Raw genomic sequence first — 27791 nt, 5'->3', positions numbered from 1 at the left:
CATGGAAACAGCATTCCCAGAGAGTGTGTTTTTGCTAGTTGTAATCACATCTCTGGGCTTTGTAATGGTTGCTAATGAGATGTAGTGCATGCACAGCTTGACTTATTCCCCTGCTGATTGCAGTGGCACAGCACACTGAAAACCAGGAGAGCATTAGCTCCTTGTATTGTAGTGCAAACAAATTAGTTGCCAAACACACTAAGTATTACAGATACAGATGTATTCAATTTGATCAGAAAAGGTTTTTCACTGTGTCTATACACACTTTTTGTATTCTCACAGAAGACTGGTTTCTGGTCAATATGCAATAGCCTACATTTCTATAAATAAGCCTGTATGGTCTGAAATGTTGCCAACTTTTTTGATAGATTTAAATTCTTCTGGCTATATATTGTGGCACCTGTTTTCACTCTCCTCCAACTCAGAGTAGCAGTAGGCCTAGATAGTATGCATTACATCTGATACTGTACAATATGGGCTGAGGCTACTCTCTCTATATCAGTCACATCCTACATATTGATGACATCTGGTTTATCAGTAACTTCTCAATTCTCCTATGCCACAAACAAGCAAGTGATGTGATTGGTTGTTTAGGAGGTGGTGTGTGTGTATAAGACGTGTGGTAACTGTAGCTTGTTGCCATTTCTGGAGCAGAAGGGTCTTATTCTCACAATGCTGGTATGCTCTCTCGCGTACTCTGAACTTCCTTATTGTTTTAGTTTGCCGGGTTACTGTTTCAAGTCAGGGCACCTTCACTCTGCTCTACAAGTGTCTGTGATATAGGTGAGTCTATTGCTTCCCTCAGGAGGATTTATGTTTACAGCATGTACAATGTATTGTATTTGTTTGCTCTTTTAAAAATCTAAGCGCACGCACAATTCAAATCTCGTGCATTTGTAATTTTTGACACCACAAGCAATTTTATGATGCACTGAAACTTTTCAACTTCCACTACTGCAAAAAGCTGACTTAGTCCTGCTTGCAAATGAACCAAGCTATTTCTTGACATTTGTATGTGACCTTTTGCGTTTTAATCAAATGTTCCCCGTGTTGCCTTTTCAATTAGTGTCAGATTTGAACTATTTTGAACTATGTCTCCATGTCATCAGCAGTAACAAAACAATGTCCTCTGATGATCTACTGCTGACTGAGGTAATATATTGTGGGGAAAAACAACATTTGTGTATTTCATCTCAAAGTCTGGGTTGTTGGAGGAAGTCGCCAGGTTAATTTGGTGTCTTTATTAAATTTGAGCTCAAATGACCTTAGTGTATTACGGTATGAGGAGCTAGCCATGGAGGTATGCTCTCCCTTAATGAGTGGGTGGCATGCTTTAGTTGGTTGATTGCCCTCTACTTAGATAATGGGTGATTCAGTTAATTATTTGGTCATTCATGTTAACACCCTTACAGAAAAAACATGTGGAAATGAGTTCATATTAAAATTCACATGGGAAAACAAGTGTTTGTAACACTTCACATATGATCACATTTTCACATGTATAGTTTAAGGTTATCACATTACCACATTAACTTCACATAAGATCACATGTAATCATATGAAAACGTGTTTTTGGAGCACTTCACGTGATCACATGTAAAACGAATGTGTTTTCTTTGTAAGGGCATGCTCTCCTATCACGGTTGGATACAAAGCCTAACCTTAAACCGTTAGCTGTCGCTCACCATCTTAAATAAGCATGCCCCATTCAAAATATGTAGAACTAAGAACAGATATAGCCCTTGGTTCACCCCAGACTTGACTGCCCTTGACCAGCACAAAAACATCCTGTGGCGTTCTGCATTAGCATCGAAAAGCCACCGCGATAGGTAACTTTTCAGGGAAGTCAGGAACCAATATACACAGTCAGTTAGGAAAGCTAAGGCTAGCTTTTTCAAACAGAAATGTGCTTCCTGTAGCACTAATTCCAAAAAGTTTTTGCACACTGTAAAGTCCATGGAGAATAAGAGCACTTCCTCCCAGCTGCCCACTGCACTGATACTAGGGAACACTGTCACCACCGATAAATCTACGATAATCGATCATTTCAATAAGCATTTTTCTACGGCTGGCCATGCTTTCCACCTGGCTACCCCTACCCCGGCTAACAGCTCTGCACCCCCTGCAGCAACTTGCCCAAGCCCCCCCCTGCTTCTCCTTCACCCAAATCCAGACAGCTGATGTTCTGAAAGAGCTTCAAAATCTGGATCCCTACAAATCAGCTGGGCTAGACAATCTGGACCCTCTCTTTCTGAAGTTATCCACCGAAATTGTTGCAACCCCTATTACTAGCCTGTTCAACCTCTCTTTCATATCGTCTGAGATCCCCAAGATTGGAAAGCTGCCGCGGTTATCCCCCTCTTCAGAGGGGGAGACAATCTAGACCCAAACTGTTATAGACCTATATCCATCCTGCCCTGCCTTTCTAAAATCTTCGAAAGCCAAGTCAACAAACAGATCACCGACCATTTCGAATCCCACCGTACCTTCTCCACTATGGTTTCCGAGCTGGTCATGGGTGCACCTCAGCCACGCTCAAGGTCCTAAACGATATCATAACCACCATCGATAAAAGACAGTAGTGTGCAGCCGTCTTCATCGACCTGGCCGACTCTTTTCTCTGTAAATATCAATGATGTTGCTCTTGCTGCTGGTGATTCTCTGATCCACCTCTACGCAGACGACACCATTCTGTATACTTCTGGCCCTTCTTTGGACACTGTGTTAACAAACCTCCAAACAAGCTTCAATGCCATACAGCACTCCTTCCGTGGCCTCCAACTGCTCTTAAATGCTAGTAAAACTAAATGCATGCTCTTCAACCAATTTCTGCCCGCACCCGCCTGCCCGTCTAGCATCACTACTCTGGAAGGTTCTGACTTAGAATAAGTGGACAACTACAAATACCTAGGTGTCTGGTTAGACTGTAAACTCTCCTTCCAGACTCACATTAAGCATCTCCAATCCAAAATTAAATCTAGAATCGGCTTCCTGTTCTACAACAAAGCCTCCTTCACTCATGCTGCCAAACATACCCTCGTAAAACTGACTATCCTACCGATCCTTGACTTCGGTGATGTCATTTACAAAATAGCCTCCAACCACTCTACTCAACAAACTGGATGTAGTCTATCACAGCGCCATCCATTTGGTCACCAAAGCCCCATATACTACCCACTACTGCGACCTGTATACTCTCGTTGGCTGGCCCTCGCTACATATTCGTCGCCAAACCCACTGGCTCCAAGTCTTTGCTAGGTAAAGCTCCGCCTTATCTCAGCTCACTGGTCACCATAGCAACACCCACCCGTAGCATGCACTCCAGCAGGTATATTTCACTGGTCATCCCCAAAGCCAACACTTACTTTGGCCGCCTTTCCTTCCAGTTCTCTGCTGCCAATGACTTCGACGAACTGCAAAAATCACTGAAGCTGGAGATATCTCCCTCTCTAATTTTAAGCATCAGCTGTCAGAGCAGCTTACCGATCACTGTACCTGTACATAGCCAATCTGTAAATAGCAGACCCAACTACCTCATCCCCATATTGTTATTTATCTTCTTGCTCTTTTGCACCCCAGTATCTCTACTTGCACATCATCATCTGCACATCTATCACTCCAGCGTTAATGCTAAATTGTAATTATTTAGCTTCTACGCCTCTATTTATTGCCTTACCTCCCTACTCTTCTACATTTGCACACAGTGTACATAGATATTTTCTATTGTGTTATTGACTGTACGTTTCTTTATGTGTAACTCTGTGTTGTTGTTTTTGTCGCACTGCTTTGCTTTATCTCCAGGTCGCAGTTGTAAATGAGAACTTGTTCTCAACTGGCCTACCTGGTTAGGTATATATATATTTTTTAAAACATTAGCTGTTTTTTGTGTGCTGTAGAATGGTCACTGTGGAATAACTGTATGAATACATTAGGTTTCACTAGGGCTGTGCACAGTGTGTTGTGAGTCTGTTGGTCGTTATAATTATAATTGAAAAAGCCCGCTAAACCCCCTAGAGTTGATGTCCGTGCCCCCATATAAAATAATTAGCATAATAAAAAAATCCCCATAAAAATCTGTCAGTTTATGCTAGAGATATTTATTGGATGCTTCTCAATACACCGCATCCGCCGATGTCGCACTTCCTCATCTGCGGTGAAAGGTGTCAGAGCTAGAGCGGTATTTGTCAGCCATGAGACATCCCGAACGTCGGTCTCCTCACAGAATTGTCTGTAGCGTTCGAACAGTTTGGCCCGCAACTATTATGACCCCTCTATTGAAAGAGTTTTTTGCTCCATGTCCCCCACAAGCGTCTTGGATCTCTGATATCTATACAGCCGATCTGCCAACTTCTGTCTGAGGCGTCCGAACAGTTTGGACTACACACTAATATTACCCATCTGTGGAAAGGTGAGACTCTCACAAACACATATGTCAGTTGTTTTGCTCTAGGATGCCCACAGACTCGTCTGAAGGTCCCCGGTACCAGTTGAAAAAATGAATGGAAGTGTATATGGAGACAGTTTAGTGCCTTCTTAAAAGTTCCATACAGCTTTGTAGACTGTAATGGGTTAATTCTACAGTTTTTACATACTTCATTATTTAAATAACTTTATACTTATCTTTATCAGTTAAACATCTTTATCAGTTAAACAAGATCATTTGCTTCTTTATGTCACACCTTGATCTGTGTCACCTGTCTTTGTGATTGTTTCCACCCCCCTCCAGGTGTTGCCCATCTTCCCCATTATCCCCTGTGTATTTAGACCTGTGTTCTCTGTTTGTCTGTTGCCAGATTGTCTTGTTTGTTCAAGCCAACCAGCGTTTTGTGTCTCAGCTCCTGCTTTTTCCAGTTTCTCTTTTCTCGCCCTCCTGGTTTTGACCCTTGCCTGTCCTGACTCCGAGCCCGCCTTCCTGACCACTCTGCCTGCCCCTGCCCCTGAGCCTGTCTGCCGATCTGTAGCTTTGCCACCATCTGGACTACCAACCTCTGCCTTACCCTGAGCCTGCCTGCCACCCAGTACTGTTGCCCCACCTCTGGTTTCTGACCCCTGCCTGCCTTGACCTGTCTATTGCCTGCCCCTGTTGGAATATTAAACTATTGTTTATTTGATGTGGTCTGCATCTGGGTCTTACCTTCATACCTGATACTTTGTGTCTCTCATCCATTATTTTGGACAGTTTAGATTAGGCCAACTGGCTTTCTCATTTATCATTTGAGCTGAGTAGTGCTGTGTGTTCAAGAGTAGAATGGTTTCAGATCTAAGTGATTATATCCTATGACTTTGGTTTTGATTATCTGCTGTGCGACGAAACATGTTTTTCTGCTGTGACCAAAGATTTTTCCCAGAAAGATGAACAGAACAATTCCCGGCTTAACCCACTTTGTCAGGGTTTTTGGAGACGACTCCCCCTCCCATGGTAACCTGAAATTGAGAGAATATGAGGGAACTAGAGTGGGGAGCTAAAAGGTCTGGTCTCCTCCTGCAGGCTCCTTTAGAAGATGGCGGATAGCTCTTGGGAGAGGGGTGGGGAAGGGGGGGACATGGGGAGAGAGAGGTCACATGGGCTGGGAGTAATTCTGAGTATTGCTGCAATGCTAGCTTTGTTAGATTTTGCCTGTTTTTAGGACATGGAATCAATGTGTGCATTTGCAAATTGGATGTTATACTTTACCATTTGGATGAGTCACATGACTGCTGTGGCAAAATTTCCCCATCACAACTCATATAATCAATCTGAATGAATTGTTTACAATTTTAGCTAGTTAGAAGAAGTGAATTTCTGTACCTTCATTTCTATTCAGATGTTTTCACATCTTCTCAGCTATTGTTGACCTTTAGTTGCAGTGCAGTAACCACTTGCTGAATTATTGGAGCCTTTAATTGTTATACCATAAGGGGGTAAACACCTACCCACACAGAACAATGACGGCCTAGGAACAGTGGGTTAACAGTGGGTTAACTGCCTTGTTCAGGGGCAGAACGACAGATTTTTACCTTGTCAGCTCGGGGATTCGATCTAGCAACCTTCCGGTTGTTGGCCCAATGCACTAGCCACAAGGCTACCTGCCGACCCAAATATACCAACCACACAATGGAAAAGAGTACTTCCTGTTATTTGTTTACTGTGACAGTTTCAAGTCAAGAAAAGATTGTCAAAGAGTTTATGATGCTCAGTCAAATTCAGGCTATCAGTCATCATCCCAGTATGGAACCAGAAGTGTAGAGAGCAGAGAGATAACTAAATCTCTATGCACACTGGACTCTACCCACACACTCACATATACTTACACTGATACCCCAATACACACACACACACACACACACACACACACACACACACACACACACACACACACACACACACACACACACACACACACACACACACACACACACACACACACACACACACCGCATACGCCCACACACACATAACATGTGCACACATGCTTACTGACGCCACACACACTCACACACACACACACACACACACACACACACACCGCATACGCCCACACACACATAACATGTGCACACATGCTTACTGACGCCACACACACTCACACACACACACACACACATGCACACACACACTTTCATACTCACCACATACGCTGCTGCAACTGCTCCACATATGCTGCTACTACAGCTCAGTCTATCATCTATCCTGTTGCCTTGTCACTTTACCCCTACCTATATGTACATAGCTACCTCAATTACCTCCGTACCCCTGCACATCAACTCGATACTGGTACTCCCTCTATATAGACATGTCATTTTTACTTGTTATTTTTATTCGTTCACTATGTATTTATTCCCTCTGTTACTATTTTTTATTTTTTTTGTCTTTAACTCTGGATTTTTGGAAAAGAATTTGCAAGTACCTATTTCACTGTTAGTCTACACCTGTTGTTCACAAAGCATGCGGCAAATAAAATGACATTTTGATTTGAGATAAGACTTCAGGTATAGTGGGCTTTTTTCTTTACAACCACTGATAATTCATTGCATTTTGTCAAAGTCACAGATGCTTTGTCATATTTTACTGGCAGCACAATTCAGTCCCATAAATGTGATGTTAATGTGGCTAAAATATTATTATGTGGCTAAGAGATTATTGACTCTTTTCACTAAATCATGAATTGATGGTCTTTGTTAAAAATTGAATTCATGCATGTTTTGCTTTTGCAGCCATTGCCTACGGTATGTCTTATGATGGGAAGAATCTCTATCTTTCTGTCATTTCCACATGTGGGGACATTATAATGTTGGTGTCTATGCTCTGCTTGTAGATACTGACTGCGTGTATGTGTGCGCATGCGTGTGTGTTTGTGTGTGTGTGTGTGGGCGCGCTAGGAGGGAGGCTCAGGCAGATATGTGTTAGCTAATGCTGTCTGAGAGCAGCTGGGCAGGGCTAATAAGCGAACAATAACACAATGACATCACCCAGAGAGAGAGTGGGGGTGCGTGCAAGCGAGCCAGAGCAAGGGAGAAGCTCAGATGCAGAGAGGCAGGAGAGAGAGAAAGTGTGTGTGAGTGGGAGACCACTGGACAGTACTCACTCAACACTGACAGGGGATACAGCTCCTTCCAGAAGATTTTGCCGATTTTTTTTTTTTTTTCTCCCTCTCTTCCATTGCACCTCTCCCCCTCCCCCTTTCCCCTTCCCCTCATCCTCTGTCAGCCCGTCTCAGCCTCTGCTTCCGGCTGCTCCTCCGGGCATGCTACTTAAGCCAAAGTATGGCCGCTTTCGCAACGCCTCTGTGACCTCCTCCGACGACCTGATGCAGAGCTTAGCCATGAGCGGCAAAGTGGTGGCCACCCCGGTGGTCCTTTCCTCCGCCCCCAGTCTGCCGCTGCCCCCCCTGCCTCCTCTGGAGTCCATCCCCGGGTCCTCCTCCGCAGCCCCGGCCCTGGCCGACTCCCCCTGCCTGGACGGGGAGCAGGATGCCACCACCACTTTCTGCATGCTCATCCCCAGGATGCCTCAGTGGAAGTTCTCCAACACTCTGCTGAGCAGGAGCCCCTCCAACTCCAGCTCCAGCAAGGACTCCGGCAAGACTGCAGCCCCCTCATCGCAGGGCTCGCACGGCCCCAGTGGCCCTTCTGTCCCCAGTGGTCCCGTGGCAAGTCTGGCCGCTGTTTTGAACTCCTGTGACCCTGTGTGTGTCACCCCCTGTTCCCTACAGGCCATCAGCAGGCAGAGATCTGCAATGCGCTCAGCCAGTCCAGGGGGCCACGGAGCAGGGGCTGCAGAGGGCACAGGGAGCCCTGGGGGCCACAACGGCTTCAGGACAGGGATGAACCGCAGGACCAGGGTGGAGGGCATGTGGCTGGGAGGGGAGGACTTCAACCAGAAGGGCAGCTTCATCCACAAGCCCTCCCAAGGATGGCTGCACCCAGACAAGAATATCACAGGCCCTGGGGCTTCCTACATTGTCAGGGTGAGTCACCATGCGTGCAGTCCCTCTACAGCTCTCTGCATTACCCACATATTGTTTTCATTCTGTGTATATTAAAGCATTTCTGCATTGCATTTTTTTAAGGGTTGTCTTCCGTGCGGTTAAATACTGTATCTGTCAGGGATAATTTGACAGCTTGTTGATGCTTTCCACCCAGAGTTCCTGCTATGTTGTTTACAAACAAACCTGTAGAATAGTGAATAATTTAAATCCCTTTCGGAGTAAAGCTTTAATATGACAACACTGTCAGAAAGATATCCTGTTTGCAGATGACATTGGGACGTCTCATTCCTTGGAAATAATATCAGAATGTTAAGATGAGAAACCACCCTAAGTGTGTCTCTTGGATACAACGGGACATTAGGATGCCGGGCAGTGTGTTATGCAGCCAATGTGTCGAGGCTGAGGAGTTAGATGGCTCTCTCTGCTTTATGTGGTGTGATGTAGTGGGCTGGGGAGACTGCGTCAGCCTTCAGGCTTTCGGGTGGGTGGATGTCAGTTGAGTGAAATAAAGAGAAAGGAATCGTAAACTGAACAAGAAATATTGCATGTGGTGAATGAGTGATACGTGGAGTGAGTCAGAATCTATATTAATAGAATGTGCATAACAAAGCACAATCATTTAAAGAGGTTCATCTCTAGTTTCAATGAAGTGTGTGTGTGGGAGGGGCATGCTTTGTGATTCGCCTGATTGCGCCTAACTGAAGGATTGGATGTCATGTTACTTCAGACAGACAGACATACATTACATCGTCGTAATCAGTGACAACGGTTATTTCCTTGTTACAAATCCTGATGGTAGTGGATATTATGGTATGTGTTATCGCACATTGAGTTAAAATACACCTGAAATAACAAATTATAGTATTGTTGATAAAAAGCTTTTCCTGATCTCCCAACACAGAAGCAAAAAAGCAAATATACAAAGATTTAGATATCATTTCCTGGTCTAAGCTGGTGACTTTGGCTCACAAAGGGTTACATCCGAGGCAGAGTGTTTGACGTCAATGTCAATGATCTCCCCCTCCTTTACTCCCCCCAGCCTCAATAAAACGACATGGCTCTTTATTAGCCCAGTCTAGGCCCAAGCACGCTTTGTAATTACATTACACACAGGCACCATTCATTCCTATATTCAATTACATTTAATCACAGTCATTTGCATCACATGTACTGGGGTAGAACTAGCGTGACATAGCAGGGTATTCTAGTCCATCTGTAGTAGCAGACAGCAGAGAGAGAACACTCAGCCAGGGGTTTCCCTCAGCTCTAATCCTGCTTTCCTCACATGCCTAACATAGTCTGCAGCTAAGCATGCTACAAGAAGAAAAAATACCAAAGAGCATTATAGGAAATATTTCAGTACTGTTATGCCCTGCACCAGTTTTCATTAGCAGTTTGCTGTAGCCTACCATTATAATAATATTTAAATGGCCCCTGCAGCCAGCCAGGCAGATAAGATGGCAGTGTGTGTATATATATATATATATATATTACTGTCTGTATGACAGCAGATTTCTGCTGCGCTAAAGCTTTTCTCTCTGCCATCTTTATATCTTTATTTTTTATGTAACCTTTATTTAACTAGGAAAGTCAGTTAAAAACAAATTCTTATTTACAATCACGGTCTACCAAAAGGCAAAATGCATCCTGTGGTGACGGGGGCTAGGATTAAAAATAAAAATAAATGAAATAAAAATATAGGACAAAACACACATCACGACAAGACAAACAACACAACACTGCATAAAGATAGACCTAAGACAACGACACAGCATGGTAGCAACGCAGCATGGCAGCAGCACAACATGGTAGCAGCACAAAACAGGGTACAAACATTATTGGGCACAGACAACAGCACAAAGGGCAAGAAGGTAGAGACAACAATACATCACGCAAAGCAACCACAACTGTCAGTAAGAGTTTCCATGATTGAGTATTTGAATGAAGAGATGCGTGCTGCTGCCATTGTTTTTCTTGTTGTTTTTTATTTTCTTATTTTACCAGGTAAGAAAAAACACATTCTCATTTACAGCAACGACCTGGGGAACAGTTACAGGTGAGAGGAGGAATGAGCCAATTGGAAGCTGGGGATGATTAGTTGGCCATGAGGGACAAGTTGGGAATTTAGCCAGGACAATCACCCCTACGGCCTTCCCTGTGGCTCAGTTGGTAGAGCATGGTGTGTGCAACGCCAGGGTTGTGGGTTCGATTCCCACGGGGGGCCAGTACAAAAATAAAAATACATTTAAAAAAAAATGCATGAAATGAAATGTATGCACTCACTACTGTAAGTCGCTCTGGATAAGAGCGTCTGCTAAATGACTAAAATGTACAATAAGTGCCATGTAATCTTTAGTGACCGTAGAGAGTCAGGACACCCGTTTAACGTCCCATCTGAAAGACGGCACCCTACACAGGGCAATCACTTCCCTGGGGCATTGGGATATTTTTTTAGACCAGAGGAAAGAGTGCCTCCTACTGGCCCTCCAACACGACTTCCAGCAGCATCTGGTCTCCCATCCAGGGACTGACCAGGATCAACTCCGTTTAGCGTCAGAGGCCAGCCAGCAGTGAGATGAATGCCACATCGTCTTCTCTCTTCTCTGCTGGAGGGAGACACAGGCAGACAGACAGGCAGACAGACACCATTGTGCACATTTCCTCCCAGGCACTTCCTCCCTGTCCCTGCAGCCAGCCGACCACCCCGGCAAGCTGAGGCAGCAGCTGTGGTGTGGTGGTCCTGCATCTGCCTCTTCCACAGCCATTCCACTGCAATGCAGGCCTTCTGAAACCAAACCCACACAGCTGCCATCCATCCACCCTGACCTGGAAAACTGCAACATGAGAAATACTAAGAGTTATTCAGCGAAAAGAAAAAGACTTGCACCTTGGTTGGACTGTAAGGTAGCGACAGTGCAGTATAACCTTTCCACCTAGAAACATGAGCCCCTAGCCAGTATCTCCCTGCATCTATCTAGAGAGCCGAGCATCAACAACATAGATATTAGATCGACTTCGGCTGGAGACTTGAACAGGATGTTCTTGGAAAGAGGGACTAAATTTGCCTCTGTAATATGATAGATACCCTTTGTTGACAGTCACTTCCTTCAAGGCAAGGCAACAGTGAGGATGGCGTGTCTTTCAGAGGAAGAGAGCTGGCTAAGAAAAAGGACACATTGTCACGCCCTGACCGTAGAGATCCTTAGTATTCTCTATGTTTGGTTAGGTCAGGGTGTGACGCGGGTGGGAAAGTCTATGTTTTCTGTTTCTTTGTTTGTGGGCCGAGTGTGGTTCCCAATCAGAGGCAGCTGTCAATCGTTGTCTCTGATTGGGAATCATACATAGGCAGCCTGTTTTCCACCTGTGTTTGTGGGAGGTTATTTTCTGTTTAGTGTCTGTGCCTGACGGAACTGTTCGCTTTCATTTTGTTGCTTTTGGTTATTCTTGTTTGAGTGTTTCTTGAAATAAAGTATCATGAACACTTACTACGCTGCGCCTTGGTCCACTTCTCCTTCTAACGACGTGCGTTACAGAACCTCTCGCCTAAAACGGACTGGAGACGTACTGGCAGCGTGGCCAGGAGGAGTGGACATGGGAAGAGATCCTGGACTGCAAAGGGCCCTGGACGCAGATTGGGGAGTATCGCCATCCAAGGGAGGAATTAGAGGCAGCAAGAGAGGAACGGCGACGATACGAGGAATTAGCACGGCAATGACGGAAGTCCGAGAGGCAGCTCCCCAAAAATGTTTTTGGGGGGGCACACGGGGAGATTGGCGGAGTCGGGGTTTAGACCTGAGCCAACTCCCCGTGCTTACCGTGGGGAGCGTGTGACCAGTCAGGCACCGTGTTATGCGGTGATGCGCACCGTATCTCCAGTGCGCATTCACAGCCCGGTGCGCTCGTTGCCGGCTCCCCGCATTTGCCGGGCTAAAGTGAGCATTCAGCCAGGACGGGTTGTGCCAGCTCAGCGCTCCTGGTCTCCAGTACGCCTCCTCGGTCCAGGATACCCTGCGCCGGCTCTACACACTGTGTCGCCAGTGCGCCTTCACAGCCCAGTGCGTCCTGTGCCAGCGCCCCGCACTTGCCGGGCTAAAGTGAGCATCCAGCCAGGATGGGTTGTGCCAGCCCTATGCTCCAGACCTCCAGTGCGCCTCCATGGCCCAGTATACCCTATGCCTGCTCCACGCACCCTGCCTCCAGTGCGTCTCCCCAGTCCGGTGAGTCCGGTTCCGGCTCCACGTACCAGGCCTCCAGTGTGTCTCCCCAGCCTGGTAAGCCCTGTGGCAGCTCCACGCACCAGGCTGCCAGTACGTCTCCTCAGTCCGGTGAGACCTGTTCCGGCTCCACGTACGAAGCCTCCAGTGATGATCCATGGATCGAAGCCTCCAGTGATGATCCATGGCACAAAGCCTCCAGTGATAATCCATGGCCCGAAGCCTCCAGTGATAATCCATGGCACGAAGCCTCCAGCGATGATCCATGGCCCGGAGCCTGTAGTGACGATCCATGGCACGAAGCCTCCAGTGATGATCCAGGGCACGAAGCCTCCAGTGACGATCCATGGTGCGGAGCCTGTAGAGACGATCCATGGCTCGGAGCCTCCAGCGACGGTCCGCGGTCCGGAGCCTCCAGCGACGGTCGGCAGTTCGGAGCCTCCAGCGGGGTTTCCCAGTCCAGAGCCTCCGGCGATGATCTACGGTCCGGTTCCTCCGGCAACGATCCAGTGTCCGGAGCCTCCAGCGACGATCCATGGTCCGGTTCCACAAAAGTTGGGGGAGCCCCAAGCTAAGGGGGATCTGCGTCCCGCACCGGAGCCTCCACCGAGAGGAGATGCCCACCCGGACCCTCCCCTATAGGTTCAGGTTTGCGGCCGGAGTCCGCACCTTTGGGGGGGGGGGGATACTGTCACGCCCTGACTGTAGAGATCCTTAGTATTCTCTATGTTTGGTTAGGTCAGGGTGTGACTCGGGTGGGAAAGTCTATGTTTTCTGTTTCTTTGTTTGTGGGCCGAGTGTGATTCCCAATCAGAGGCAGCTGTCTATTGTTGTCTCTGATTGGGAATCATACTTAGGCAGCCTGTTTTCCACCTGTGTTTGTGGGAGGTTATTTTCTGTTTAGTGTCTGTGCCTGACAGAACTGTTTGCTTTCGTTTTGTTGCTTTTGGTTATTCTTGTTTGAGTGTTTCTTGAAATAAAGTATCATGAACACTTACCATGCAGTCCCATGTGGCTCAGTTGGTAGAGCATGGTGTTTGCAATGCCAGGGTTGTGGGTTTGATTCCCACGGGGGACCAGTATGGGGGAAAAAAAAGAATAAGTAAAAAATGTATGAAATGTATGCATTCACTACTGTAAGTTGCTCTGGATAAGAGTGTCTGCTAAATGACTAAAATGTAAAAATGTCTTGGTCCACTTCTCCTTCTAACGACAAGCATTACACACATTTTCTGAATTTCTCTGGAATGTTTCTTGGAAATGCTGCATCACAGGTTTCCGGAAGGGAGTATTGGAGATTATGTCTGGGGGGGCAGAAGTAGAGTAGAGCGCTTGGAAGCACAGTGTATCGTCCAAGAGAGTGACAATGAAGGCATTGAGAAGGAGGGAAAAGGAGCAAGAGGAGTAGACTGTCTGACTGATGGAAGACTTCCCCTGTCTCCTAATCTGGTTAGGGTGCTTGTTTAGCTCTCAGGCAGTGGAGTTAGCCTGATTATTTCTTTCTCTGTCTCTGGCAGCAGCCAGCCACAACAACAGATCCAGACAAACTACACATACAGTAACAAGACATTGATTGAGCTTGAGTCAAATGAGGATGCATAGGTTGGCTAAGCTCCTACACCTGTGAAAGTGAAGGACTACAGTATACCTACCCCATACACTGAATGTGCAACACATTAAGAACGTTCTTCCTAATATTGGTTTGCCTCAATTCATCGTGGGGTCTACAAGGTGTTGAAAGAGTTCCACAGGGATGCTGGCCCATGTTGACTCCAGTGCTTCCCACAGTTGTGTCAAGTTGGCTGGATGTCAAGTAGGTGGTGGACCATTTTTGAGACACACAGTAAACTGTTGAGCATGAAAAACCCAGCAGCGTTGCAGTTCTTGACACAAACCAGTGCGCCTGGCACCTACTACCATACCCCGTTCAAAGGCACTTAAATATTTTGTCTTGCCCGTTCACCATCTAAATGGCACACATACACAATTAATGTCTCAAGGCTTAAATATCCTTCTTTAACCTGTCTCCTCCTCTTCATCTACACAGATTGAAGTGGATTTAACAAATGACATCAATAAGGGATCATAGCTTTCACCTGGAATCACCTGGTCAGTCTATGTCATGGAAAGAGCAGATGTTGCTAATGTTTTGTACACTCAGTTTACATACAGCAGGTTGATACTGTATAGTGGAAGCACAGTCAACTTGGTGTGCTCTTTAAAAGTAGCACAGTAATGCAAATGGGTCTGCGTAGGTGTATCGAAGTGTGTGTGTGTGTGTGTGTGTGTGTGTGTGTGTGTGTGTGTGTGTGTGTGTGTGTGTAGGTTCACTCGGCTGATTTATCTGTTGTCTATATTGGTGTTTGGTTTAAATTGGCTTAGATCTATGATGTTTATATTACTCCGATGCTGATATGTTTCAGTAATACAACCCATTTAATGTCCTAGTATACGTAGCATACGTATGGTGTATAATAGTATTTTTGGTAGTTAATGGGAGTTTCAGTGTGACTAATAACAGACTCCAGTGGAGCCCTGGTGATGAAGTAACCTCTCCCAGAGCACTTTCCCTGGTCCCCCGTGACACACACTCTCACAAACACACACCCACACACAAAACACGCATAAACACACACATGCTCCATTGGGGCCTCTGAGGCTGCAGCTCCCTAATCTAATACCCATTATTACCACCTTAACCTGACCATTACCCCGTCCCTAACACTGCCTGCAAATGACTGGGCCTCAGTCATATTGACTATGTTACTATATAGGGTATTAGTACTATGGTATAGATATTTTTCATACTGTACAGTAATGTGTTAACCATTCTGGAAATACATGCCACACTGTGTGTGACCAATTGCCGTAGGGCCATGTATCAGTGAAAAGGGCGGTCATGACAGTTCCTGTCTTGTAAAGTACTGTATGTATTAACGACCCTCTAATTGGATTGAGAAAAGGAATCTGTAGAAGAATAAATCTGGGTTGGAAATCTGTCCTGTAATAAAGTATGTTGTTTTTTTGTCTTTGCAGTACATGGGCTGTATTGAGGTGTTGAAGTCGATGCGATCGCTGGACTTCAACACTCGGACCCATGTGACGAGGTAAGCGAGAGTTGAGTTTGTCCTGCTTGTGATGAGTCAGTAGAACCTGATCTGAGCAGAGGGAGAAGGTAAACACAAGTCACAGTGATACCAAATCAGGTAGAGATTCACAGGCATGCCAGCCCTGCTTTCCCCTGTAATGATATCACTAGAAGGCCCAGAATACTGTGTGACATTTTGACTGAGCCATTTATGCATGTAAATGGCACATGTGAGCTTTTGCTGTGTGCGTGACTGTTGGCACTCACAAGTGTGTTTGTGTGTCTGTGTGCGCGGGGCTCCATGCCTGAGTTGGAGCAGTGTAGTCCCTCCCTATATTTCTCTCCTCCGTGATCGATTGTCAGTAATCTGAGCCCACACACACACAGGGCTTAAGTGCTGGGGGAGAGGCAGAGATGGAGTGATGGAGAGATCTATTATTGATGATGCTCACTAATGACTGTGGAGAGCTGAGCTGCAGTGGTCCACATGGACTCTACCCTGCCTGTCTGTGGGAGACAGAGTAAAACAACAAGGAAGAAGGAAGTGGGAGAAATATAATGTTTATATGGTTTAAAGAGCAGAGATTGAAGATGGATGTATTTATGACAGTGTTATGGCAAGATCTATGATATAATGAACTTACCAATGCTCCATTTTAATAATTTAGTAACGAGCTCAGTTGTCATTGCTTTCAGAATGACATTTGTTTACACTATACCGTTATTGTTTAAGGATGTTGAAGAACAGTTTGGGATTTTTACATTTAACTATGCATTCCGAATTAATTAATTTAATTTAATGAGTTTTTCCTGTTCTGCTTCTATTCGTTTTTTTCCTGTTGTGTATTTTCTGCAGTCGTTTGTTATTGGCAGCTTAACAAAAAGCCTGACATTCCCCATGAAACAACTTCAAAGACTGCCTGGAGATTAAACCACTGATTATTTGTTGGTCCAGCATGAGTCTGAAGGTCCTCTTTGACAGGTCATGCAGTGTCATGGTTTTGGACCAATATGCTCCAATGGGACTGTACTTGGCCAGGACAGAGACTGCAGACTAACACACCAAAACACTCACGCCCAGGATCCATGCACTGCTATTCTCCCAGGCCTCAAGTTGAGTCACATGCAAATGCTGTTTTTCAAAACTCTCTTAAAAGTTCTTTACTAGAGATGGACGGTGATCCTTGACTCTAGCTGGCGTCACCACCTGTCCCCTCTGTCCCCTGACAGACCCTGTGTTCCGGCTATCTCTGCCACCACACAAGGGGACAACATCATCAGACATCATCACTCATTAGTCCCCAAGGCTGCCCATGCTCACAGTTAGAGCAGCTTAATGGCATAGAATACACTGCAGTAGTACACCACAAAATGTGGCTCTCCCATTGCTTCTGAATCAGGAGAATAAATGGAGAGGAAAATGAAGGCTAATCGAATAGAGCCTAATGAGCCCATAAATCCTCAGACCAAGACATCAATCATGCTGAGATGTTTTTGTTCCTTACCCAAACAGAATTTACTGGGGAGAATGTGCTTATGTGAACTCAGCTGAATAGGATATTGATATTAAGTGTTCCTCCTGTTAGCCTTGTGTAAACTGAGATTAGACATCTTCTGTCCTGCTTTGTTCTGAGGGACCTCGCCGTGACCTTTGAAGTGAGATGGATTGGTGACCCCTGACCTCTGACCTGAGGCTGAGGGAGGGGCTACTGACCTGCTTTCTCTATAGCTTACGTAACCACTTCACCCATAGGCTGTCTATAGGTTGATGATGAAGGAGTACAGTTAGACTGTTCAACCTTTTCCCATGTAGCTGCTTGATTTGACCCCTAGCCCATATCCTCTTTAGTAGATCTGAGTGGATTGGCTAGGTGTATCCAACATGGCAAGATGCTCTTCTAGCCTATCAAAGGGCAAGATGGAAATATTACCATGATGCTCAGATCTAGAACTCTTCAAGGGTATGGTTAAGGGGGAGATATGGGATTCAGTATGGCTGTAACTGTCTCGTCTTAGTGTGTTGTCATTGTGACCCCTCCGCCTCTCCTCTTTCCCTCTCCACCCACCCAGGGAGGCCATCAACAGACTGTGTGAATCTGTGCCTGGGAGTAAGGGGGCCTGGAGGAAGAAGGTGGGTGAAAAAAATCTGTTGATGCAACACTGTAGTTAAGTGTGTGTGTGTGTGTGATGCTAACCCAGGCTCTGTGCTCCTGTCCTGAAGAACATTAACAAGGCCCTGCAGTCCATCATGGGGAAGAGTAACCTGCGCTTCGCTGGTATGAGCATCGCTGTCAACATCTCTATAGAGGGCCTCAACCTGCTCATCCCCACCACACGACAGGTTAGGGATCCCCTCTCTTCAACTAACCACAGAACATAGCACAGGATATCACACCCAGGGCCATCAGTGGAGTATGGCAGTCGCCATATCCTAGCTCAAAACCAAAAATATAAAAGCAGGCTACAAAAAAGTAGACCAAAATTATTCCAATCCCGATTAAAATGCAACGGCTGTTTAGTGTGTTGGTTGGCTGGCTTTATGACCATACAGAGCATCGATCGGAGAGAAGCTGCCAGTCTAGCCTGCCTGCCTTTCTCTCACTTTAAAGTGGAACTGAAACACTCAAATCAACCTACATCATTGTTTTACATGTCGATGTTAGGTTTTCTTGTTGAATGTGCTTTTAGAACATAATATTATACATTTTTTGAGCACCTAGCACAAGCTTCGAGAGATGTGGCCGCAGCCATATTGAAACAGCGTCATGGGAATGGTAGAGCGTCCGTGTGCCTACTTTACTCATGGACTTTTTAAAACAAGACTCTGATCAAGAAGTGAATAAACTTAAAGTTTAAACTACCAATTTTAGATGGAAAAACAACAAAATACACACAATCATGTTAACAAGCCTTTATAATCCGGTTAAAAATCCACTTGCATACATTTTTGAGCTGATTCAGCTGTAGGCTACATTACAGTGATTTTCACATGGGCAGTGGATCTACTTTTACCCGACATTATGTAAGCTAGCTAAATGCATGATGTCCACAAGAACGAAGTTGGTAACTGGCATCGAATAAGCCGGAATAGTCCAGTCAAAAACCCACGTTTTTGTGTTCATTCAGCGAGTAAGGTCTAGCTGTGTTAAACAGTTTTGACATGGGCATCGGATCATACTGTGTTAGCCGAAGTTAAGGCCTTTTCTCACCAACTGCTTTGCGATCTTTTTGTCCAAATCCATCTTATTTTCATATACTGTGTTTTTATTGTTGTCAAAATGAAAGCATTCTCATTGAGGCTACTAACATGCATTGTAATCTGTGCTGCCTATCAGACGAACCATTCAAGGGATGTCATTGGTGACACGTTATCAAGATTGCGGCACGTAGTAGTTAGATGAGGCAATTTCCAAACGTTTTAACATAAATATGAGTTTTAGCAGTTTTAAGGGTAGCATCATGCTTCTTTATCACATTTGGTTAACAAAATCACCTTAACTTACTAAAATATTTCAGTTCATCTTTAAGAAGGCAAAGAGCAGAGACAGTGCCAGAGAGTTTGCTTTACCAGTCAGACATTTAGGCAGTGCACCGATTGATTTGAATTTGATGTCTGCATTTGACCTCGGCCTAGTAAGCCTCGTGGCCAGCTGTTTTATGCATCTGTTACTTTCCCATTGATCTCGGCATTTGAAGTTGGCCTTGTTGTGACTTGATACCGTGTATTATGCATCTATTTCATGTTGCACGGTATGGGCCTTTCCACAAGTAAATGCATCATTTTATGATGCTGTTGACATTGTATATGCCGTTCCACGGACATTTAAACCTATTATTGCGGTGATAATTAATGGCCAAGGTCATTTTTGTTTGTTTTTGTTGTTCTCCAAATAGCATTTTAGAGTTTTTCAATTGTGTAGAAATGCAGTAAATGACATTCAACTTCCCCCACCATGGAGAGGTGAGACCAATGGGGCTAGCTAATGCCAAGTGTGTGAAATGAAAGGTGTGATCAGGCGCGTCAGTTCAGCTAAACCTAGGGAATGACAAAGCTAAGGAATGGCAAAGCTAGGGAATGGCAAAGCTAGGGAATGGCAAATTTAGGGAATGGCAAAGCTAGGGAATGGCAAATTTAGGGAATGGCAAATTTAGGGAATGACAAAGCCAGGGAATGACAAAGCTAGGGAATGACAAAGCCAGGGAATGACAAAGCTAGGGAATGGCAAAGCTAGGGAATGACAAAGCTAGGGAATGACAAAGCTAGGGAATGGCAAAGCTAGGGAATGACAAAGCTAGGGAATGACAAAGCTAGGGAATGACAAAGCTAGGGAATGACAAAGCTAGGGAATGGCAAAGCTAGGGAATGACAAAGCTAGGGAATGACAAAGTGGGGTGTGGGGGGGGGGGGCGATCACACTTCATATCACACACTTGGCTTTGGCTAGCTCACAGCAGGGTAGTGCAACACAAAACAATACATTGCTGTCTTTTTAGCTTCCTGTTTTAGGATAGCTGATTAGTAGAAGATGTGATATTGATGTGGTGAAGGACTGATATAAAGTCTGCACCTTCCTTTCATTCTCTCTCTCTTTCACAGGTGATAGCACACCATCCCATGCAGTCCATCTCCTTTGCCTCTGGGGGAGACACGGTGAGAGTTTGTAGCATAAGTGCACTTTAGGCTTTCCCTGTTTTCCTCTGTCTGTTTGTTGAAATGGGCCTCTTGGTAGACTGCATGTCTGACTTGGCTGCTTTTGACCGTTTTCCAATCCTGTGACCATCTTATTCAATTATATTCTAATTCATCAGAGTTTATTGAGGTTTTTCCCTCTGTTGCAGGACACGCCCGATTATGTTGCTTATGTGGCCAAAGATCCAGTCAATCAGAGAGGTATCTTCAGTTCACCATTCTATTTCATAAACAGAAATAATATGTCTATTATACGTCCATGCAGTTTCTTCCTGGTATTAAACGCATGAGGGTTTACTGACAATATGGTTCACTAACAGTTGTTAAAGAGATTGATGTTTCTAACTATTCTTTAAAATATAAGTTGTTATGCTCACAGGGGCGTTGCAGCACTCACATCCTCTGTGTTCACTTCAGCATGCCATATCCTGGAGTGTTGTGACGGTCTAGCCCAGAATGTCATCAGTACCATCGGCCAGGCCTTTGAACTGCAGTTTAAACAGTATCTCCACAGCCCTCCCAAAGCCATCCCCACCATGGAGAGGTGAGACCAATGATTTATATATACACTAGATCAAGCCTGATGAGGAGTTGGTTATTTGAATCAGCAGTGTAGTGCTAGGGCCAAAAAGCAAACGTTACCCAGGACCAAGTTTGAGAAACCCTGCAATAGATGACTGATAGGAGACGCTGGGTTGAAGCCACCGTGCCTCCACCATTGCAGAAAATAGTTAGGAAGCTAAAGAAATGCATTTATTAATGTCTACATTAGTTTTTGCCACGTTTATTCTATTACAGACACCTTTGTGCATACTTTTAAATTAGATCATGTGAGCTAAACATAAAAATGTAAAAAGTATAGAAAAACATATAAAACAATGTGTATTTTTGGGCAACCTGACCAAATTCACATAGTAAGTTAGAGATCTGTCATTCTCATTGAAAGCAAGTCTAAGAAGTGGTAGATCTGTTCTATGTTCACTATTTCTATGCTTCCCATTCTTATGTTTCGTTTTTGCGTTTTTTACTTTGGTTTTGTACACTAGCTTGAAACAGCTGAAAATACAATATTTTTGGTTATGAAAAATATATTTCACAGCAGTTTAGATGGTACAATGATTCTCTACACTATACTTCCTTGTTTTGTCACATAAACTATTCGAGTTTTAGCAACCAGGAAATGGCGTAGCGACTTTCTGCATAGTGCAACTTTAAAGTCAGATTTTTTTAGATGACTAATGTTACTGTCCCCACTACAACAACAAAAAAGACTTAAATACACACAATGTATTCATCCTATGTGGTTAGCACACATTGGTACAGTGCAAGCATGGTGTCCTATTTAAAGCGTTGACTTGCATTTTACACTGACACACACTAAACTTGATATGAAACTCATCCTTTTTTCTCTCGGTCAGGTGTTAGAAATGTGATATGCTGCGCTTAGATTTCAGCCCATCGTCCTGTTTTGAGCCCAATTAAATCAAAACGGTTATTTAAAGTGTGTTTCGCTGTGTCACCGGGTAGACGGAAGAACTCTACTGTACCTGCTCTGCTCTTGATTCAAATGTATCTCCTGCTACCAACAATATAACCATTCAAACCTAGTGTTTTATGTTATCGGTTGTGGAGGATGTGTCTGATCCCTTTTCCTTGTCACATTTGGAAATTCAATTACCTCTATTCTAACCGTGTCACCTCAGGAACATCAGGACAGAGGACTCGGCATGGGGTGATGACGAGGACTCCTCGGAGCATGACTACTACAACAGCATCCCAGGGAAGGAGCCTCCTGTTGGAGGAGTGGTGGACTCGAGGCTGAGGCCTTGTATGGCCTTGCTGGGCCACGTTCACAGCCAACCACAGAGCAAGGCAGCGCAGGTGATTCCCCAGCCTCCAGGATTACCTACATAAACCCTTTGATCTAGTATCTGTGGACACACGACTGATGACCTTGCCTGCCTTTCCCCCATAATGTCTATAAGAGAGAGCTGTGGGCTTACAATAGCAGTGAACTCAATAACTGTAGATGTGCCTGCTACATAGTTACAAGAGATAGACATCACAGGAGATAGAAACCAGGCCTCTGGGTTGCCTAATTGGTGAGAGGAAAGTCTTCCTTATACCCTACAGTCTATACTGAGGATTCAAACATATGGTGTCTGTAGAAGTGTATTACATAGGCAAGAGAGGAACTATTTATTAACAGGTGGTCTGAAGAGTCATAAAGAAACACATGTCTACTATTAGTAATGCTAATGAGATTTTGTGGAATCTGTTTTTAGATGGGTTCTCCGGCCAGGAGAGACACTGCGTCCTACCCCTCAGGTCAGCTGTGCTACGAGCTTCACTGGGACACTGAGAACAACAGCAGCTCAGGTGAGACACCATGTGGCCTGATATGGTACTGCAGGACAATACTGCAAGTCATAGGCATTATAATGGTTGGGTAAATAATTCATTTTCGTTCCCATATCATTTCACCAAAGTATAAACACTACATGGCCAAAGTATGTGCTCGTCAAACATCTCATTCCAAAATCATGGGCATTAATATGGAGTTGGTCCTTCCTTTGCTGCTCCACTCTTCTGGGAAGGCTTTCCACTAGATTTTGAAACATTGCTGCGGGAACTTGCTTCCATTCAGCCACAAGAGCATTAGTGAGGTCGGTTACTGATGTTGGGCGATTAGGCCTGTCTCGCAGTCGACTTTCCAATTCATCCCAATTATGTTCGATGGGGTTGAGGTCATGGGCTCTGAGAAGGTGAGTCAAGTTCTTCCACACCGATCTCGACCAACCATTTTGTTTTGGACCTCGTTTTGTGAGCGGGGGCATTGTCATGCTGAAACAGGAAAGGGCCTTCCTCAAACTGTTGCCACAAAGCTGGAAGCACAGAATCGTCTAGAATGTTATTGTATGCTGTAGCATTAAGATTTCCATTCACTGGAACTAAGGGGCCTTGCCCGAACCATGAAAACAGCCCCAGACCATTATTCCTCTTCCACCAAACTTTACAGTTGGCACTATGCATTGGGGTAGGTAGTGTTCTCCTGGCATCCCCTAAAACCAGATTTCTCCGTCGGACTGCCAGATGGTGAAGAGTGATTCATCACTCCAAAGAACGTGTTTCCATTGCTCCAGAGTCCAATGGTGGCGAGCTTTACACCACTCCTTTTGACGCTTGATCTTAGGCTTCTGTGCAGCTGCTCGGCCATGGAAACCCCAGTACAAGAACTCCTGACGAACAGTTCTTGTGCTGACGTTGCTTCCAGAGGCAGTTTGGGTAGGGAATGTTGCAACCAAGGACAGATGATGTTTAGACGCTACGCGCTTCAGCACTCGGCGATCCCGTTCTGTGAGCTTGTGTGGCCTATCACTTCGCGACTGAGCCGTTGTTGCACCTAGATGTTTCCACTTCACAATAACAGCACTTACAGTTGACCAGGGCAGAAATTTGACGAACTGATTTGTTGGAAAGGTGGCATCCTATGACTGTGCCACATTGAAAGTCACTGAGCTCTTCAGTAAGGCCATTCTACTGCCAATGTTTGTCTATGGAGATTGCATGGCTGTGTGCTCGATTTATACACCTGTCAGCAACGGTTGTGGCTGAAACAGCCAAATCCACTAATCTGAAGGGGTGTCCACATACTTTTGGTAATGTAGTGTGTTAGTAAACTGAGTTGTGATTGACAGGTCTGACATCAGATGGGTACCTGCGGGCAGACGGCCATCCCCCGGGAAGTAGGGACTATGAAGAGCACCTGTATGTGAACACCCAGAGTCTGGAGGGCCTGGAGCAGGGAGCAGAGGGCCATAGGGGGGCCAGGGGGCCAGACAGCCCCAAGAAAGACATATTTGACATGAGTGAGTCTCATCAACAGCTACCCATCTGCTGAACACAGCCACTGACACAAAGAGATACCGTTATTATTCAAGATGTGGGGAGTATCTGGGCAATTGGGTTGGCGTGTATGGATGATGTCATTCATGTTACAGGTTCCGTATGTGTGCCATGCATGTGTTCTCACTCTTCCTGGTTCTCTGCAGAACCCTTTGAGGATGCTCTGAAGATGCACGAGGCCGGTGGTAACGGTGGGGTGTGTGTGTTGGAGGACCAGTGGCCCAGTCCGCCCCGGCGTCGTGCCCCTGTCGCCCCCACAGAGGAGCAGCTTCGGCGGGAGGCCTGGTACCATGGCCGTATGAGCCGCCGGGACGCTGAGAAACTGCTGGTCCGAGACGGGGACTTCCTTGTACGAGACAGTGCCACCAACCCAGGCCAGTACGTCTTGACGGGCATGCACTGCGGTCTGCCCAAACACCTGCTACTGGTCGACCCAGAGGGAATGGTGAGTGATAATCGCTGAGTGATAAACAATATTGGATGGGGAAATGATGGTCTATGGGGCTGGAGAGTATACAGAAGACTCAAGGCTACTTATGCAAAAATGTCTACCAACCTGTTTTCACTTTGTCATTATGGGGTAATGTGTGTAGATTGATGAGGATTATTTAATCCATTTTAGAATAAGGCTGTAACGTAACAAAATGTGGAAAAATTCAAGGGGTCTGAATACTTTCTGAAGGCACTTTAAATAGTTTACTGAAATGATGTCAGTCACCTGAAATGTGAATTTGTTTATTTAGCTACAGTCAAGCATTAGCATTGTTGTGCTAGTGCAAAACATGCTAAAGAATAATAGTGGTAGCACCCCTCTTAGCAATTGCTCCAGAAAGCTGATACTTGTATTTTTTTACTTAGCTACAGCCTAGCATGAGTATTGTTGAATGCAAAACAATGGTGGTGGTAGCATCCCTGTTAACATGCATCAAGAAGTAGCCATTTAAACTCTTTGTGACCTACTAACATCTGTTAGCCCACTCCTCCCCGTCACTGCCAGGTACGAACCAAAGACATGCTGTTTGAGAGTATCAGTCACCTGATCAGCTACCACCTGAAGAACGAGCTGCCCATCGTGGCAGCCGAGAGCGAGCTGCACCTCAAACAGGTGGTCCGGAGGAAAGAGGGGACAGCGTTCTGGAATGGTAAGAGACAGAAATGACAGCCCAAAGTGATTGTGCTCAGCACTGCCTAGTTCTATTTGAATTACTGTTTTGTGATGACCTTTGTTTCAGTGTGGGCAGTTTATTGATACATTATAGTGTTTTAATAAAGTTTATGTTCTAGATTTTAGTGTTCTGCTGGTCTAGTTCTTTAGTATGTGTTTGATTGATATCCTTTGAAAGTTTTCCAATTTTGCCTGTTTTACTAGGAGTCAGAGGTGTGTCCATATAACCCCCAGGGAGGAAGATCTTCACTTTGTCATATCCCCAGAATCAGAGCTTTTGCAGGGGTAGGAGAACACAGGCAACTCCCTCTGTCCAGGACCCAAGGGCATGGCTGCAGTACCTGGCTGCCTCCGACAGTGCCGACAAACTTTCCACCATCTCCACCTGAACTCTCAGTATACAGTCATTAAGCTAACCGACGCCTCGGAACAGCCCAGCCAATCACAAGGATGGAATGTGAGGTCACAGAGGGTCACAGTCACATACAGTAGTTGTTCCATAGGAAAGCATCATTTTTGAGTGCATGATGATGTTGCACCTCATACTGAGTCTCATACTGCTGATGTCATACGCAGTCCCAGAATGATTTGGGTTCCCTGTGTCTTTCAACGGACAAATGTGAACATTTTAAATGATATGTGAGAAACTCCTGGCAGCAAAATATCACTAAATTGTTTTATCAGAATGCAGTTCTTTGCTCCTCAGACATTGGGATGCTTTAATGGACTTTTATAAACTGTTCATCTGCAGCAGCAGCACCTTCATGATTTATTCATATGTAATCTCAGGACCTAATTCTGAAGGCGTTAAATATCTGATTGCATGAATTGAAATATGCTTCAGAGATACAGTACTAACCAGACACCAACCTTGAAAATGTGTCTGTCTCACTGTCCCATCAATATCCACAGGAAGTCTGCATAACACAACATTGGGAATATACAGTTGGCCAAAACACATGGGTAGCACTCCAAATATCAATGTGTTCAATAATAACCACATGCTTGTCAAAGTGTTTGTATGGGACAGTCATCGCTCGTCAGTGAATACCTACCCAAGTTGTGTGTTACCATGCCTACTGTGTGAAGTTATCACACTGGTCAGAGCCTGTGCTCTCAGAAGGCAGACTACACTCAGTGTAAAGATAATTAAGACCCATAAAATAGTTCAGTGCCTTAATACTTGGTGTTTCATATCTTTCCTCCCAAATCACTTGTGCAGTATCATACATTCTATATATACCACAGCAGAAGACAGTAGTGTGTGCTGGATGTATGTATGCCCTGAGAGCAAATGGCAAATTTTCTTGCCATGCCAAATCACACTTTAATCAATGAATGGAGTGGACTGAAAGTCAAATCATCCCTTTTTATTGTGAAACTTTCTATAAGCTGCTGATACTGTAGAACATTGGCTGTCCTCTTGTGTGCCTCCTATTCTATTGTACCAGTCCTCCAATCAATACTCTTCATGGGCATAGGCCCTTACTGATTTGATCACCATCCTGTGTTGTTAATGGCAACATGTTTTATCAATAGATAGGGGATCTCCTGGTATCTGCTGTGTCCTTGTCTCAGTCCAGGCACAGGGAGACAGAGAGGACATGGCTTTCTGGGACGTTAGTATACTATACAGTATGCAACTTTTCCAAATGACCCCTTTGCTTTATCAGGCCTTTCTTGTATCTACTCTTCTTTGAACTAAATATTTTTTTTTCAATAAAATGTGTCAAAATTAAGGTTATTCAAATGTGTGTGGTTTGTGTTGGATCCAATCCACATCATTCAGGGTGGCAGGTAGCCTAGTGGTTAGAATGTTGAACTAGAAACTCAAAGGTTGCAAGATCGAATCCCCGAGCTGACAAAGTAAAAATCTGTCATTCTGCCCCTGAACAAGGCAGTTCCTAGGCCATCATTGAAAATAAAAATGAGTTCTTAACTGACTTGCCTGGTTAAATAAAGGTAAAATAAATAAAAACTCTTCCTCTGTCTGGATTGATTAGGAATGTAGGCTAATGTTGGATGACGTTTTAAAGTGAGATGTACATACAGTATGGAGTGGCTCCATGAAAAGTCCAGCTGTCAGGCATTATTTGAGCACATGGCCACCCCCAATGAAGACTGGTCTTTTCCATTTGAAGGACCCATGAGCACCAACATGTGAAGTTCCTAGAAGTATGTCAAATGAAAGCTAAAAGTATATAATATATATATATATATATTTATTAAGGCTATATACATTTTCCACCATTTCCCACCC

General features: G+C 44.9%; 1 protein-coding gene across 7 annotated transcripts; it reads left to right on the top strand.

The window, feature by feature from the left end:
• The first annotated feature begins 624 nt into the window (after positions 1-624).
• Positions 625-27275, top strand: shc2 (SHC (Src homology 2 domain containing) transforming protein 2). Of its 7 annotated transcripts, none has more exons than XM_029751295.1 (15): positions 625-783; positions 1113-1152; positions 8193-8447; positions 15719-15789; positions 17841-17901; positions 17992-18111; positions 20368-20421; positions 20610-20661; positions 20878-21004; positions 22164-22341; positions 22746-22839; positions 24159-24329; positions 24513-24811; positions 25340-25508; positions 25736-27275. In XM_029751295.1, the coding sequence occupies exons 2-15, from the start codon at positions 1123-1125 to the stop codon at positions 25756-25758; spliced, it is 1704 nt and encodes a 567-aa protein (XP_029607155.1). In that variant the 5' UTR covers positions 625-783; positions 1113-1122; the 3' UTR covers positions 25759-27275. The 7 variants fall into 7 exon arrangements, with proteins under 7 accessions (XP_029607155.1, XP_029607154.1, XP_029607156.1 ...); XM_029751294.1 differs by having other exon boundaries at positions 1110-1152; XM_029751296.1 differs by having other exon boundaries at positions 626-783; positions 1110-1152; positions 25364-25508.
• Positions 27276-27791: the final 516 nt, after the last annotated feature.

Source organism: Salmo trutta, chromosome 4 (genome assembly GCF_901001165.1).
Source record: "Salmo trutta chromosome 4, fSalTru1.1, whole genome shotgun sequence".
Taxonomy (NCBI): Eukaryota; Metazoa; Chordata; class Actinopteri; order Salmoniformes; family Salmonidae; genus Salmo; species Salmo trutta.
Note: the sequence above shows the minus strand (reverse complement) of the source record. Positions and strands in the feature narration are given on the sequence as shown.